Genomic DNA, 18,242 nt, shown 5'->3' on the forward strand with positions numbered 1-18,242 from the left:
CGTCTTCCTCTCCAGGAGGACCTTCTGTCGCAGCAGCAGGGGACGGTCCCCCACCCGAACCTGTCCAGTCTCCACCTACATGCGTGGAGATTGAGCGGCGACAGTTGAGGCCATTTGACTTGCCTCCTGTAGTCTGTGATGTGATTCTGACAGCCAGGCGTCCCTCCACAAAATCGGTATATGCCTGCAAGTGGAACAAATTTGTGGCATGGTGCACAGCAAAGGCTGTGCATTCACTCTCTGCCCCCCTTTCAGTGGTTCTTCTTTCTTCTTTCTCTTGCCTAGCAGGGCTCTGCTCTGGGCACTATCAAAGGCTACCTCTCTGCCATTTCAGCTTTCTTGAGGCTTCATGATCAGCCGTCTCTTTTCAAGTCCCCTGTGGTAAATAGATTCTTGAAAGGCATTGCGCACATTTTTCCTCCTGTTCCTTTTGTGATGGCTCAGTGGGACTTGCATCTCGTTCTAATGTATCTGATGTGCGCTCCCTTTGAGCCACTTCATAACTGTCCTCTTCGTCTTCTGACTCTTAAAACTGCATTTGTGGTTGCCATCACCTCTGCCAGGAGATTGAGTGCTCTCCAGGCTCTATCTTCTAAACCTCCTTTCCTCTCTGTCCATCCGGACAAGGTTGTTTTGAGGACTCGTCCTTCTTTCCTGCCCAAGGTGGTCACAGCCTTTCACATCGGGAAGTCTATCACCTTGCCCACCTTCTTTCCGCATCCGGATCCCTCGAAAGAGGAAGAGAGGCTCCACCGTCTGGACCCAAAACGTGCGCTCTCCTTCTATCTAGATCGCACACAACAGTTCCGGGTGGACGACCAGCTCTTTTTTGGTTACGTGGGCGCTAAGAAGGGACAGGCAGTGCACAAGCGGACCATCTCTCGGTGGGTCATCTTGTACATCAAGGTCTGCTACTCTTTGACGAAAAAGGAGCCTCCTGTTGGGCTGCGCCGCCCATTCCACTCTGGCCACGGCGGCTACTACTGCCCTGGGTCGGGGAGTCCCCTTGCAGGACATCTGTCAGGCAGCTACGTGGGCCTCGCTGCACACGTTTGCTAGACATTACTGCCTAGACAGCCAAGTCCGGAGAGATGGCTTTTTCGGCCGTTCCGTTCTCCAGGACTTTCTGGTGTGATCTTGGTTCGCAGACCCACCACCGGGGTTGGTATTGCTGGGGTATCTATTCTAAGGTAAGGAATCTAACACTAACCGGTTTCTTTCAGATGCACAAGTTACTTACCTTCAGTAACGATATATCTGTAAGAAACAGTAGTTAGTGTTAGATTCCTTACCGCCCCACCCATCCTCCCCGTTCTGCGAACCGATATCTAGGGCTAAGGACATCCCTTTCAGGGCCCTAGTTTCATGGCACCAGTGTCTGTTTCTATCATGGCTCTGCGTTCCTGGCGCGGAAAGCTATGTACAGAACTGATGTCAGCGCACGAGGGTGGCGTCTAAGTACTCCGATGACGCCATCTCGGCGATCACGACACTGACGCGGATCCGCAGAAGACGCCTACCTACGCGCAGGGGTACTGCTGACGAAAACTTTCTGGATCCAGTCTGACGCCTGGGGATATTCTAAGGTATAGAATTTAACACTAACTACGGTTTCTTATAGATATATCATTACCAAAGCTAAGTAACTTGTGCGCTTAGTTATGATTCTTTTTGTATCAGGAAAGTCCCGAGGATGACACAGTGAGCTAACTGGTGTGTACCTACCAGCAGCTCCCCTGGTGTATTTTACATGAGGCACTTCCTAGATTCACCTCACTTTTTTATACCCGTTTCGTTGTCAAATGTTTTATCGGTCTTCTGCCTGCTTTTATTGATTTTACACACTAAAGATGACATATATGGGGGTATGTAACTAGATAACCAACCCTGTCCTACCAAGATAATACATTGTGTGACTTTCCCTTACAGGTTAAACATTTTTATATTTGATTTGTAACCATGCTTTTGTGTATTAACAGTATTGAGTAGAGGACACCCTGTTTTTTTCCCTTTCTTGCTCCTTTTTTGAAATATATACCCACTTGGTCTCAGCCTTACCTCTTTCTTAGCCTTGATTGTCTTTAATATGTGGGTGAGATGGCAGACATTTCAGACTCCACTCTTTCGATTAATTACGGACTGGTGAATCAGTTACAGTTTCCATACTCATTGGCAGCCACTGCTACAACCTTATTTTTGCCATCACATATTTGATTAGTTGCAGGCAGTACTCTCTCCACATCGGGAGGGATGATTTCTGATGCCTTTTTTGCCAATGACGAGGCTTTTGAGGGAGTGATGTCAAACTGGAACCTCCCTCTTTCAAGTCCACATTTGATCAGTACCTAGTAGAGGGAAATCATTGGTTTCCCAAGCCCTCAACCATGTTTTACTCACTTCCCACATGGTTCGCTCTGACTCCACTGTTCTACCCTCTGGTATAATGTGGCCTTAAGAGAGGCCAAGCGGGGCTACAAAACACTCAAACATATATCTCGAGGGCAGATTATTCGCCAATGAGCTTGTGATTCATTGTGGTTTGCATGGCTCACCTGTAAAAAACATATGCTCACCACAAAATCAAAATATTCTGTTGTAAAAATAATTCATGCCTGCAATGGGGCTGCAAAAGTTTCAGCATTATACATACTTTGTCCTTTCCTGATTGTTCCGCCTTTAAGCTGCTGAAAAAATTAATAGTCCTTTACTGCTGCTTCACCGCTCAAGGAGATCTGGCTCTTGGCTCCTACCATCCTTTAGCACAATCCAGATGATGCTTCTTAACAACTGATTTCCACTCTCCGCGCTGAGCACGAGGCTGCCAATGGTTCATATTTCAGGACTCTTGCTCTTTCTACAGAAACTCCAACGTGTTCTAGTCACAATTCCCTATCTCTCCTTACCAAGTTCTCCCCTCCATTCTCTGACAATATTTTAGAAATTATGTCTTCTGACTCCTAGGGTTCTCCAATGTACACCATCATTTTGACACTCTTAACCTCTTCTTCTAATCAAGGCACTGCTGGTCTTGACCATCAAATCTATCTCTTCTGCTTTAGTTCCTATTCCTGTAGCCTGGAAACAGACCTTAATTATTTCACTCTTGAAAACTCTTCAGGTGATTAAGCAGTTCTAAGCAACTTTTGACCAATCTCTTTTTTACCTTTTCAAACTCCTTGAAAAAGCCATTAATTAAGACATTTCTTTGTTTGTGGACTGAAGAAACTGTGAGACGGTCAGAACCCAGATTGCACAGAGACTTCTCTTGTCACTGTGTTGGATCTTTATGATCTCAGAACTCTTGGCAAACCAAGGCAATTAATCAGTTTTGGTCCTATTGGACTCATTGGCTGCATTAGATAAGTCCTTCATTGTATTCTACTGGAGCAGGTCAAAAGTGAGGGGATCGAAGGCAGTATTCTAGCCTGGATCGAGTCTTATCTCTCTCATAAGGCTCAAGACGGTTACTTAGTACCTTTCATATCTCTTACTTAAGATGTCCCACAATTATCTTCTCTAAGTCCCAGGTTTTTAAAGTTGTATGTTTGTCCTCTGGCCCATCCTGTGTTTTTATTCGGGTTTACGTTTGTGTTATGCCAACAACACATATATTTCTATTTTACAATGATCTTTCTAAAACTTTCAAAACCGCTTGTTCAGCATAGTGGATTAGATGATTTCCAAATCCCTTAACCTGAATCCTGAAAATACCAAAGGTTTAGTCAGTGTGGGTTGTTATCTTCTCCGGCCTACCTCTCTTCTCTGGACTAATTACCTGGGATCAGTTCTAACTCCAGTCTCTCAGGTTAAGAATCTAGAATTTCTCTTTGATCAGTACCTCTTTTTAACAATTCACAATAATAAGCTATGTTGATCTTGCTTCTTGCTTCTCAAGGTGCAGCAGAAAATACTTATGTACGTACAAGCCTTCTCCTTTTGTTCACTAGTCCATGTACTATATTGAGTCGCCTCAACTTCTGTAACTGTTTCTTGGCACTTCTTTGTCCATCATTACACACAACTAATTCAAAATGCGGCAGGTTGCCTTGCCTTTACCCTTCTCTTTCAATCCCCCTCTACAGAATTTCTGAAATCTTTCCACTGGCTACCAATGATTATCAGGATTACCTTCAAATCACTTTACATTGTGTTTTTGCCTACCACCAATTTGTTTCCCATTTATCAATAGCCAAATATTTGTCACTACCAGGCCACCCATGCCCTTTGGATAACAGCGTTCTTAATAAATGCTTCACGAATTCACGTACCTGTTATACTGAATGGTATTCCAGTACAAAATGGAGTTCCAGAAACTAGACGAGCAAACATATCCATGGCACTACTTCCTTTACTACCTGCAGACAGATGACAACATTTATCCCTGGACAGATTTGCCTCCCCACGCGAGGAGTAATTGCTTGTTAATATCCCACGGAGACTACTCTGCAGCATTTTGAATCAGACCCTGTCCATGCCTGACATGCAGTGAGCAGCACTTCGCCCCTTATCCCTGGAGGACGCTCAAAAACCCAGACACGGTCACGCAACTCTGGACGCGCGCGGACTCAGCTCTGGCGAAGACCCGGCCAAGACGGGCCCGTCTTAGCCCGGAGGAGGCTGGGCTGGGCCAAGACTCTTTCATCTGGAAATTGGCAACAAGTACAGGCTCTTATTACAAAGGTACAGCTTAATAAGGAGGCAAATTAAGTATACTAAGTGTTTAAACATACCAGTCAAAATGAGCAAAAGTAAAGCTGCAGGCACGTTATCTGGAGGGGGAGTTGTGGGGACTCTGGATGCGTTACTGACCAGGGCTGAGTCGCTTCTGACCCATCAAATACAGCTAACAGAGAAAAGACTCTCTTTGGATTCTGTTGTAGCCCAAAAAAGGTCGTTGATAGGTTGTATGATTATGGCTAAATCACCAGTGGGGTTACCCACACCGTTGATTATTTACACACTGAGCCTGCAGGTCTAAATAATGCAGACAATTCCAACAGCATTAATCCTGCCAAGAATAATGAGGTAGATCCTGATTTCCCAGTTTCTTTAATGTATGTACCTGTGGCGTCTTCAGCAATCCCAGCCCCCACTGTAACTGTGTCGGGCGTGCCACTTGTGAGGTTGTGACCAGATCTAAAAGTGCAGTGAGGGATAGTGTGGGAAGTCCGACAAGATTATTGGTAGCAGGCAGTAGTGAGCCACCTGCCAAACGAACAAGGGGGAGTGATTTGCAAAGGCAGAAGCAAAAACAAAAAACAAAGCAGCCAGCGACTAAACATCACAAATCGGACCAAACAGTTTTGGACAAAATGGTTTTGGACCCTGACAAAGGACCTGAGTCTCGTGACTGATAAACGTAAATATTCTGTGGCGGATGCGTGTGATAATCTAGACCAGTGAAAAAGACTGGAGACTCTGGTGACTGTCCTTTTAACCGCATCGCTGCTGCGGTTATTTTTGCGCTGTGCGGCTGTTTTCAATTAACCGCGTTACATGACGAGCTCAGCTCGTCATCCGCACAAGTCACCCGTGGCTGGTGACGAGCTGAGCTCGTCATCAGCATCGAAGGGGTTAAATCCTGTCTTAAATAAGTTGACGTCAATTGAGGGCAAAATGCTGTAGCTTGTGAAGTCAAGTATGGTATTAGGTACTCAAGCTACTCAAGGGGCATGTTCCTGTAATCTTGTAGTTCATATGTCAGCTGGAGCTCTTTTAGCTCTGAACTACCTGTCCTGAGTGGCTTGCTGGAGGTGAATCCTGTGTGAGGGGTTCACAATACACAAGCTGGGGACTTGGGTGTTAGTACGTCTTATGCACCCCCCCTAAATCATGAGATAATTCAACCTGAAGGCTGCAACACGAATTTAGGGTTAAGGGAGTCTGAAGCAGTGATTGAGGGTAATCGAATATTGCAGCAGAGGGGTCAGGAAAGGGTTCTAAGAAAGAAAATTGGGCAGCAGAAAATAAAGGAGAGGTCTCCGCTAGTTGTTAGGAGTACCCCAGATTTACCTGTTATAGATCTCCCACTAGCAAGCTGCCCTTACATAGTGGTCCTGACTGGTGTACCAATGCAAACTGACTCATATGAGGAATCTCCTATACAGTTGATCAGTAAGGTGGCACACTGGATGTGTAGGGTTTAATATTAAAGATCATCAACACATTTTGATGGCCAGAAGGGTGTCCTGGATTGGTAGATCCCCAAAACGTTTTCCCAGGCGGCAATGTGATTGTCACACTCAGATACCCTACACTTGCGCGTAAGATTCTTTCCAATGGTAAGAGCTTATTTTTAGTAGAGTCAGGTATCAAACTACTACCTCTGGGTTTCTTTTACAGACCCTCTGTTGGTTTCAATCAACAATATTTCCACACATTTCAACAGGAGAAATTAGCCGGATGGGCCTACCCAATCGTTACAAAAAAATGCATTTGCCCCACTAAGGGATCTAAACGATATTGACTGTCTACTCATTGGGTAGGGTATGGACAGAGACTGTGTTACTCCCATGGCCAAAATAGGCCGAATGGTGAGGAAAGAGGAATGCAGTCTGGGACAACCTATACAAATTTCCAGTGAGATTAGGGATTTAAGTAATTTAAGGGAAGATTATATTTATAGATCTAACATTATAGGGCAGCTGGACAGACTTGGGTTGGGATTCAAATTTTGTTCAAGGATAAAAAAATGTTAATAAAATAAATAAGCTAGTTTTTATAAATTTTTATAATGCTTCATTATACGCCCAGGTCTCTTCTAGTTTACAAGAATTAAATATTAGACTTGATAAGATATAAGCAAGGGTGGGTAGCGAAACACTTGATCTTAACTGGTGATTTTAATTGTCATTTGTGCCCAAACGTGATGGTGTCCCTGGGGGATTGGTCATCCTGTACGCGTAGGGATGGACCACATATGGAGCACACGCAGGAAGGAAAGGAACTTAGTGAACTGCTAAGTATTTATGGACTAACTCTCACGTTGGTTCTAATTGCCATTGAGCCAGGCACAATTGTTCATCCAACTTTTAAGGGGGGAGGATGTTCGTTGATTATCGATTATATTATTGTAATTAAAATGTTGTGTATCTTATTTTAACATTAAGTATAGTGTGCTCAGTGATCATAATCCTGTGGTCTTATCCCTTGCTGTTGCGTGTCACCCCCCAGTATCTCATAGTCTGGTGGGGGAGAAATTGCGGCAACGGATCAAGGTAGGAGGTTGCGTTAGACACAGGTTAATAGTAAGTTTTTCAATGGCTCTCTTTTTAGTAAAGGCGAGCAGGACATTGCGAACTGCTTATACCTGGAAGTGCAAGGGGTGGACCTAGTGGAGGCCTTTGGAAATGTTGCGCAGCTAGTTGATAGTCTGTAGAAAGCACCTGTTTTTACGGCTAGAATGGATACCCCAAGATGGTTTGATGAACATTCCTCACGAGCCCTAAGAGAGCTGAAAGCAGCCCTTAACCAATCCCCGAGGGATAGGGATTGGGTGTCTGCTTGCCGGAAAAAATATAAACAAGCTGTCAAGTGGCGCAAGGGACAAATGCTGCAGGAAGCTTGGGAAGAACTCTGAGGCAGTGGGGACGAAGGACTCTACCCGCTTCTGGAGAGTTATTAACCCTTTGAGTGCTCATGACGAGGTCAGCTCGTCATGAGCTACAGCGCTCCGGTGCTCATGACGAGCTGAGCTCGTCATGACCTCGCCCGTTCCGTGGAACGCTCGCACGCTGGGCTGATTCCCCTGCTGTGCTGAACGTTCCATTGGAACGCGTGTGGCCATGACGAGCTCAGCTCGTCATGAGCACCTGAGCGCCGTAGCTCATGACGAGCTGATCTCATGGGTGTACGCGCCCCCCCCGCCCCCAGCACAGTGAGGGAAACAACCCCTCATGGAAGGGGTTAATAATCCCTGTTTTAAAGACTCGAACAGACTCGGGCTATGTAATAATATCCTGCCGGCGCAATGGCAGCAGCACTTTGCGGGGCTGTATAATTATCATTCTAGCTTGGACTATTTACAGGAGCTATACATTCAGAGCAGATTTTGACCCTAACTCCTTTCTCTCTGGATGAGGTCAGAACGGGAATTGAGGGTCTCACTAGAAACAAGGCACCGGGTCCAGATGGGATCCACCCAGAATTCTTCTGCAGCAACGTAGAGATCTGGGCGCCGGTTTTAACAAGGGTCTTAAATGCAGCAGTGGACGCAGTAAGGCCGCCATCATGGTACACTGCTATTATTGCCCCCATATTTAAGAAAGGCAATAGGGATAGCCCACAATGTTACTGCCCATATCTCCTATTGATGTGCCGGCGAAGGTTTTGGGGTGGGTGGTTTTAAATCAGTTGGTGGAATGGGCGGAGGCAAATCAAGTCATTACAGATGTGCAATATGAATTCCGATCTGGGAAATCTACTACAGATCAATGCCTCAAACTATATCTCACCACTGCCAAATTTACAGGAGCAAAATCAGGGACCGTGTACCTAGCTTTCATGGACCTCACTGCGGCCTTTGACTGAGTGAACCGTGGGAAATTATGGATGATTTTGAGCGAGCTTGGGGTGGACTTTGGCTTAATTCATATTTTAAAATCCTTACATTTTAACACCCCGGCGTTGGTTAGGTGCACTCAAGAGGGGAAGGTAATGGACTCCTTTAAGTGCTCCAGGGGGGTGAGACAGGGTTGCATATTAGCACCCTTCCTCTTCAATCTATATAATAATGCCCTTGACTCTGTACTGAGTTCCATACAGGCAGATAGCCCTAGGATTGGCAATTGTGTGGTTCCGGTTCTGCTTTACGCAGATGATGCGGTTCTGCTTGGTCGTACTCCTAGGGGTTTGCAGCTTCTAATAGATGGTTTTGTGACCTTTATGAACAAATTGGGCATGGTCCCTAATCTCACAAAATCATATATTAGGGAACTAGGGAAGAAGTCACACAAATCCTATAACTATACAAAAGGTTCTCATACCTTAGGTAAAGTACAGTCCTTTTCCTATCTGGGTATTTTATTTGATGATCATTTACATTTTAAACATTTGCTAGAGGAAAAGTGTTTAGCTCTGGTAAGGTCAACGGGCTCAATCTCGAATTTTGCACAAAGGCTAGGACGATGGACCCGAGAAGTGGTTCTTAAATGATATAGCTCAATGTGTTGTTCCAAAGTGTTATCTGGAAGCGAGGTCTGGGGATTTGTTGAGGCTAGCAAACTGCAAATTGAAGAAAATAAGTATTTAAGGCGCCTACTTAAAGTTCCCCAGAGTACTTACACGCACATTATCCATGAAGAGTTGGGAACCAGTTGTATAACTGATTTGATGGCTGTTAGACCTTTGCTATGTTGGTTAAAGATCTGGGCAAATGAGGGGACCTTTAGTAGGCTGGTGAGCCAAGATTGTCTTTCTCTTGAACATGGGTTTAAAATTCCTTGGCTACGGTATGTGAAGAAGTCTTTTGACAAAATAGAGTGTGCAGACTTATTTACTAACCTAGCTAATATGAATACTCAGGAAAAGGTACTCGTTAAGGAACGGTTTGTTAAGTACTCTACGAGGCTACGGGAGGACAGAGAGTTCATTAAGCCTTCGGTAAGAGAATATCTAGTACTTCAGTCTACCAAGGGTATTGAACCTTATCTGTCTCTTATATGCAGGCCCATGATAGATTTTTAATTACACGTTTAAGGCTAAATCTTTTTCATCACCTATTGGCGGTACCAGCAGGCTTTACAGCGACCATTGAACAGAAAGTACCCTGTGGCTGCCACAACAGGTCTCCGCAGGATATCCTACACTTCGTTCTGCTTTGCCCGTATTAGGCATTCCCCAGAAAACATTTTCTGAAGGCACGGTGTTGCTCTGGAATTTTTAAAATTGGCACCCGAAGCTCACACTATTTTTTGTATTACAAATTTCTTAAGGTCTGCTCCTGGAGTAAGGGTTTCAAAGGATGGTTGAGCTCAATGAATTACTGTCTTAACTTTTATACCTCGCCGTTTTGAAACTAGTATTTCATAGTATTTTAAATTCACTGTGTGATATATAAATTACTGCCTCGCCTTTTATATTTCGTGTTAGACCTGGCACCTTGGCGTGAGTCTCCCTTCCACTTTTTGCTGATGTGCCTCCGATGTTTTGCTGGTTTTCCGATACTCAGGGCACTGCGCCACGGCTGATCCGTGCCACAGTGCAAGTGCTCCCTACTGTAAATTGCATATACGATTGGTATTCCTGATTGGTGCATTGGATTTGCTGTCAGTCCCTAGTAAAGTGCACGAGAGCGTGCCGGGGCTTGTAGATGCCAATACTGCTGGTGGGCCTGCAGCGCTGGTTGCGCCACCCACCGAAGCAGCCGTAAAGATGTGTCTGGGAACTGCGACCGCAGAACCCGCGTGCGGTCTCGTACTGTCACGCTAGCTGGGCAAGTGTCCCCACTTGCCCGCACCGACCCTTCCCTTGACTGCATATTAGTCACCCCTATGGTAGGCCTGCGGGCAGGGTGCGTTGTAGGTGTAAGGTAGGACAAGCCCTGATGTGCGTGGCATGTCCTGGTAGTGACTTACAACGAAGACCGTATTTCACTACTGAAGGCTACCTGCTCCGTTAGGCCAGACTGAGCTGCGAGGATTATTACACCCTATAATCCCCGCAGGCTCAAGGAGCATGGTAGTGAGTCATGTTTAGTATGCCTGAACTCAGGATGATGAGATATTTCTTGTAGGCAAGTTTATTTCAGTATCCTGGGTTTGCAAATGCTACTTTTAGAAAGTTAGCATTTGCTTGCCTAACCATTTCAGTTGCCTCTGCCAGTATGTGTATCCGACTGTCTGGGATGTGTGAGTGACAGGGCTGGAGGGATGACAGGTGGTGAATGCGCAGATTACACCTTAGTGGGAGGTAGGAGTGCCTCTTGACTCGAACTGTCACTGTGCTCGGCCACCACAATGCTGGCTCCACCCTCCTGGGGAGCGGCGGATGACTCTGCCGGCACCTGGCCCAGGAAGGGCGAAGCCCCCATCAACAAGGTACTCTGGCCACCCCTGTCCGGACAATGCTGGCCCCACCCCCTGTGGGGCGTCTGATGCGCCTGCCCCTCACACTGAAAGCAGAAGCCGGAGTACACCCGCCGGGGTACTCCAGAACTGAGAGTGGCTATGCAAAGGCCCCCCTGGCCCGCGAGAACAAAAGAATTGGCCTATAAAAGAAGGAGCCCTGCTCCTTGAAAGTTAGATCCGGTTTGGGCCACAGAAGGACTCTGCCCGACGAGAAGGACCGCGAGAGACAAGGAGGGGTGCTGACTCTTGCCTGTGTCTGGTGCCTTGCTGCTGAAGGAGAGACAAGAGAAAAGACTACGAGAAGACTTTTGCTTTACTTTGTGCCAAACTCTGCTGAAGAGATCTCCAAGGGCTTGCAACTGAACTTGCCCCCTGACCAGCGTCCCAGGACCAGTGGACGCTACCCCCCTGGAAGAAAGCGACTGCGGGTGCTGACCATCGCCGCAGTATCGACAAAGAGGAATCTCCTCTAAGGCATCAACGTCATCCCGACCACCGTGACCGGGGCCCACAGCAACAGCGGGAGCAAAGCAAGGACCAGCCGCCGCTGGCCCGAACACCGTGACCGCAACTGCACCGGGAGCCCGAGAGCAAAGGGAAGGAGGACCCGTCCGGTCTGAGCTCTCGAGGAGACTGCACAGCGAGCAGTCACTCACCTGCAAGGACGGGCAGTTGCCCTACGAGAATCCACAAGGTCGGTAGCCTGCCCGACAGCCCAGCTGTGAGCCCACAGCTGCACCGACATTTGGCTGGGTACGTCCTGCACTTGGGGACCGTACTGCCACTTGTCACCGCCGCACAGCCGCCGTCTCCAGGGACGGAGCGGACGACGAGGAGAGGACCGTACCACCACAGAACACCGCTGCCCCGGACGACCAGTGACCTGCTCGGCCGAAGAGCCGCAACGATCAGCGACCCCGGGAAGGCAACGCGACGTGGGACAGATCCCCTGGAAGCCGCCGGCTCCACAAAGAACTTTGGTTAACACCGGCCTACGGGCCTCAAGAGAACTGCTATAAGAACTGTGGTAACCTGAATCAAGTATTCTGCAACCGTATTCATAAAGTATATCGACTGTATTCACAAGCCTGCTTAAAATCTATATAAAGATATATATTTTTACAGAATACAGTCTGGTCTCGTTGTGTGGTGGGTTGGTTGTAAAGGTGTACTGTTGCAAGTGTTTAACCCTATGTTCCCCAAAGATTAGCCTACGACTGCTTAAGCCACACTACCTAGAGGGTAAGCAGAGGTTGTCTGGAAGGTAACCCTCAGCCCTGACGAGGAAGAGAGAGTCCCTGCTTGTCGCTAGTGTTGCACTGCGCCAACTAGAGCCTCCCCCTTCCTACATTTCGCTGTTCTGAAATTTGTGTTTTACAGTATTTTAGTTCACTGTGTGATTTATGTTTATTGGTCCCAAAAAATCTTTAGTCGTGGGTTCCTCTTTTCTGAAATTCTTTAAGGAACAAAATATGATGTGTACCTGATGTGGCTGTGCCCTGTAGAATCTCTTGAAAGTTGTACCTTCTAATGATTGTTGTTTTATTTTTTTTATATGGATTGTATCGTTTATGGTATTGTTTATACGTCGAATAAAGATAATAATAACAATATCCCACTGCTTCTGACACTTCTCTGTGCTTATAATTTATATCCAAATCTTCTACAACAGCTGTGCCATCATTTTCCTCTGATTACTTCCCCTGACATGAACAGAACAACTTCCCTATGGCATCAGTAATCAAATTTAGATGAATATGAATTATGTGAACGTGTAGCAGGTCTGTGTTTGTGGTTAAAGAAATCTACCAGTATTCAGGATAGGTGTTTATGCTACTGTCTAGAAAATCGTTAACATAAGAGCTACATCTTTGAGGAAGTCACTTAGGGAATGGCTAGAGTTAAAATAGTATAGTTTGGCACTAAGAAGTCCCTGCTTACACTGTTGGAGGTATTGGGTTAGAAATTCAGACACAGCATGACTGGGTAAAAAACACGCTATACATGAAATGGCCGTACAGTCAGAGCTGTCACTTCTAAGAAGAATAGGCTTTTTGCTTTACAGGTAATTACCTTGGGGTGGATAGCACCTTCTGATGCAGATATACAACTGCAACGTTTTTATGGCGGTTTCACTCTTGATTTTTATAACATCGGGCCACTGGCTGATTGTTATCCCTTGGGTAGAAGAGTTGGGTGTTCTCATCTGTATTTGGGAACTTTAAATTAACTATAATTAATATGCGGCCATTCAGTGGAGCTGAACTGCCAGAGAGAGAGAGCCAGTGTATCACGTTTTGTGGTTACATGTCTGCTTTTGCTCCAGTTCCTTGGTAGTCATGGGTGAACGAGGGAAATTAATTGAGCTGTGCTCATATTATAGAGTTCGACACAAACCTAATACCTTAAAAATAATAATGACTCTCACCAGAACTGTAACAGAGTCACCTCCCTGTTCCAAGGCCATTCAACATGCCCAAATTAACCGGGGTACCAGAGATAGTCAGGCTTTTAGTTCACTGCTTGCAGTCTTGTAGTTCACTGCTTGCAGTCTTGTGAAGAGGAAGTGATCAGTTAAGAGCTCATCTAGTGTCAGAGCTTTGCAAAGTGACTAATTGGTGGGTGCAACCTCACACAGGGCCTCCTTAGATGGGCAGAAAAGTTTGTTTGGTGCATCTGCATCTGGATATGGGGTATCAGAGTGTGAAATTTTCAAAGGCCTCGCTTCCTAGAGATGCATTCACTAGGGTCCTGCTCCTGGACAAAGGGTGATGAGTCAACCCATGTAAAGAATTAGAAGGCAAGTTATAAGTAGCTAGAAGCCATGAAAGATGCTCACCTTAATGAGCACAACACATTTTGCAGCCGGTTGGAGGGCAGTAGTACACCGGTGGATATCAGATCTTTGCTAGAATATATTCTTGAAAAGGGATGACTTCTTCTTTCAGTCGTTATAGGGAGACTGTAATCTCCTGCAATGGAAAAGGGACTGACTGGATTTTATTTTATTATCAGCAAAGTGTTAATGTATGGCTTTTTTAAAGTACTATTTTGTATTGGGCAGACTCATTGTAGGTGGTTTATTTCTCATACGTTATTGGAAACACTTAATTACATTGAACATTGTTTAGTTTGGTTGGTTCTCATCAGTTGCCTCATTAAAGTGTAATCCAAATGTTATACATTTTAGATGTACTGTTGGAGAAATAACTGATGCAATGAAAAAGGTGTTCGGTGAGCATAAAGCCACTGATCGAATGGTCAGTGGTGCATACCGACAGGAATTTGGAGAAAGCAGTGAAATTGCGTGCACTCTTGATAGGTAAGAAGCTATGATTTTTGCAGTTTTACAATGTCACTATTTAACAAGAGTTTACCCCATACACATTCTTCTTCCTATTTTTCCTATTTGTAGATTTAAGAAATACATTTTGCAGTGGTCAGTTCAGTTTGAGTCAACAAAATCATAATCTCTGCATTTATGCTTAAATCAATCTGTATCTATTCTATAATATATTGTAATTTGTTTTCTATTTCTAACTACAGATCCTCTTTTTCAGTAATGTGTATTTTAAGTAATTTAATATTCAACATTATGCTGTTTAATGACTGAAATCCCACGTTGTTTATTGTTACTAATCTCAATTTACTCATTTCTACAACCATGGAAAATGTGCTAACTGGGGCGGGTAATAGACCCCATGATTCGAACCTGCAATTTTCAGCTTGCACACTTATTTTATGCAATGGATTAATTGTTCCACTGACCTAGCCTTTTTACCTAACATATTTTTAATCTAGCTTATTAATAGTCAATTTTTATTTTTACCTGACTCTGAATAGTAAATACATTTGAACCATCAGCCAAATCCCTTAATTGTTCCTTTCATTAGAACAATAAAAGTATATGGAATCATTTGACACCCACTTAAAGGCAGCAGAATACTAGAGAATCCCTCAATGCAGCACTGAGTCTTTTTGAAAGTCAATTTGGTTTTCAGCTATATGGAATGAAGATCCTACTTTGTTTATGCCCATTCACTTCTCCATTCGTCATTTCTCTTCTTCAAAGGCCATATCATTTAAACTGATACTCTACCATTTTCCCTGTGACTGATCAAAGAAACAATGGCTTTACAGAGTGAAATATAAATTTAAATATAATTTCTTTTTAAAGAATTTAAAGGAGAGATACATTCATTTCACAGCTTATATAGTTCTAATTGATAACCCTTCCCAAAGGTAAATAATTTCCTAGGAGCCAGACTTGATCCAGAAATTAGCAGCACCCATCACTAGCGTCTGATTTTTGTGTGAGACTTGGTCAGAGCTCTGCAAGTCTCCTTCTTGGTGTCCAATATATGACATTACAAGCCCAATTGGTGGCACAACCTTTTGTTTCTGCACCATACAAAAGCATCAGATGAGAATGTTTATGGTGTTGGACTTGTTAAAGACTACATTGCCTCCAAATGCTTCGGGCTTGAGGCACGTCACAAAGTATTGTCATTTGCTATTTTTGACACACATGTATTCTAAGTATTTCTGGTGCTTATTAAATGCTTATGATGCAACCATGTTTGCCTGTACTCTATGTTATATTCCAAAGTAAAACCGAAAGATTGAAGGGAAATTATCCATGCGCATTGACTTTAGCTTTGGAGGTGTGGTCACAATCATTATCTTATTCTAAAGAATCATAAGTGTAGGTCATCTGAGATGAGCATTCACAAGAAAATTAATAAGCAGAAGTTTCCTTTTCCTTGTCATGTAATGATCACAAATAGAAAAGGAGAAAGGCTTATAGGGAGAACACCCATTATTTTCTTTAAAAGTTGAGGCAAAACCTTCGGACATATTTAGAGAGTATTATCACTGTTTACACAAGTAAGCCATTTATAGAAATTTACATCAGAAAATGACTAACACATCATTACCCTACTAATTTATCGTTATGGAAACTTGTTGTACAATAACAATTATGTTTGTGATCTAAATGCCCTTGCACTCTATAATATCTTATTAATCTATTACATTACCTTCATGAGGAATACATTAAACCACTTCAGGAGGTACTGGAAGGGTAGCTATGATAATAGAGCCCTTGGGATGAATGTTAATCTTTCCGACATACTTACCGAACAAGCTTTGGGATGTAAAGAAAATGAATCGTGAAAAGCAGTTGATGTGGATGCATGATGCTGTCACACTTAAAGATTCCAGAAACTTTTTGTTGATTGTAAATTCACATCTTGATACAAAGAAAATATCACCCGCCAAAGACATTGCTCTCTGTTTGGATAGACGATATTGCAAAGCTATTTTGCGACAGCAGAGCCTCAACGGATAAGAGCTCTCTTGTTTCGAGTGATGTAAAATGGTAAAGTGAAGGCGGATTTTTCTTCGCTGTTGGATATGCAAGCAGCTATTATAGCCTTATAGCCCGCCGTAGAGGGCTATACCGGCTATTAAAGGCCCTCTCCAGCGTTAAAGGCCCCGAGCCGAAGGCGAGGGCCTTTAACAAGGGAGAGGGACTTTAATAGCGGTATAGCCCATCTATGAAGGGCTATAAGGCTATTAAAACATTCTGTCACTAGAGGACAGAATGTTCTAACAAATAAAACAAAGACTTTTGGGACCGTGGGGGGATTGGAATCCCCTCAGGTTCCCTGAAGCCTTTGTTCACAGCCAGAGCTGTGAACAAAGAAACATTGGAATGTTGGAGCTCCAGGCTTATACCAGCCATTATAAGCCCAGAGCACTCCATTGTTTTCAATGGAGCTCCCAACATTCCAATGTTCTAATAAATCATTACGAAGCAACGGATCTCCGCTTCCGAACAGCATTCCGGCATTCTTATTCAAATATATGATGTACCACTGGTTGACAATTTTAAGCCCACTCTACAATGCTTTCTGTATTAATGCTCCGGATTCATGGAGAGGCTCATTTCTGGTACCTATTCACAAAAAAGAGCCAGTAGCTCACCTCAGATCTTTCATCTCACCTTATTGGATGTCGTAGGCAAAGGTTACGCACAGCTTTAAAAAAAAGATTTGATCAAGTGGGCTGCTGAGCAAAATGAGTCCCTTTTTTGTCAAACAGGATTTGTCAACGGCAGTAACTTTGAGGAGCTTATTGCACTGTCAATGCTTGTTTGAGAATACTTTGACAAATAAAGGGAGCTTGCTTTATGCTGCTCCTATTGATTTCACTACAGCCGTTGACAATGTCAATAGGGGTAAGCTTTTGGTAAACATTAATGAATGTGGCATTCGCAACCTTTACTGAAGTTAATCATTGGTCTCCACTCAAACATGTGGATAAAGATAAGACTTGCGTCCAAATGGGTAATCTCAGGAAAAACGTTTATGAGCAAGGGACTGAATGAAGCAAGGCTTCTTACTGGCCCTGCGACTTTTTAACTTGTATCTGGAGGACCTGTCCCAATTCCCTGTCCCATAAAGAGCCTGCCCACCCAAGGTAGCAGAGCTAGCAGATGTGAAGATTATTATAATACAGTATTTTGCTGACAATGTTCTGCTTGATATTTCCACAGTGGGTCTCCAAATGCAAGATATTGCATGAGTAATGATATTAAAATTATTACATCTAAGGCAAAGATCATTGCTTTTGGGAGGAAACAAATAAGAAAGGGCATTGGGTGATCGTAATGAATGCATTGAGAAGGTGTGTTGCTAGAAATATCTAGGGGTGTGGTTTGAGGAGAGGCGGTGCACAAAGCATACAAAACATCAATTAGGTATGTGCCCACCTTTCTAAGCACAACATTCTATCATCTTTTAAAGAATGTCTCATACTCTGACACAATTTAATTGTGTAAAGTGATAGAGTGTAAATTAACTTCAACAATTCTTTATGGCAGGATTGCATTTATAGATAACCTTGGTGACTGCCTTGAGAAAATACATTTTAAGAGTTACTGCCAGGCCCTCTCAAGCACAATTAACGTTAGTGTTTAACTTGACAAGATGTAAACAGCTTATCCAAGCCAAATGTATCTCTTATTGCTGTAAGTTAAAAAGAGCGGGCCCGGATACTTTAAAGGTTTACCTCTGGACAATGATGAATAAAAGTTTTGCAGCGTGAATCTTTCTGGATTCACTATGCTGTGCATATTCCGCAATCTGGTGGTTGGGTCCGGAATCGTAGTCT

The 18,242-nt window shown here is 44.0% G+C and overlaps 1 protein-coding gene across 1 annotated transcript in view; it reads left to right on the top strand.

Annotated features, from left to right (window-relative positions):
• The window catches only part of MMUT (methylmalonyl-CoA mutase), a 267,755-nt gene that overhangs the window by 197,325 nt on the left and 52,188 nt on the right, over positions 1-18,242 (top strand). Inside the window, exon 10 of the mRNA XM_086926220.1 lies at positions 14,257-14,388. Coding sequence (XP_086782346.1) covers positions 14,257-14,388 — 132 coding nt within the window. The remainder of the gene's footprint in view (positions 1-14,256; positions 14,389-18,242) is intronic.

This window comes from Lissotriton vulgaris, chromosome 6 (genome assembly GCF_964263255.1).
Source record: "Lissotriton vulgaris chromosome 6, aLisVul1.2, whole genome shotgun sequence".
NCBI classification, from domain to species: Eukaryota; Metazoa; Chordata; class Amphibia; order Caudata; family Salamandridae; genus Lissotriton; species Lissotriton vulgaris.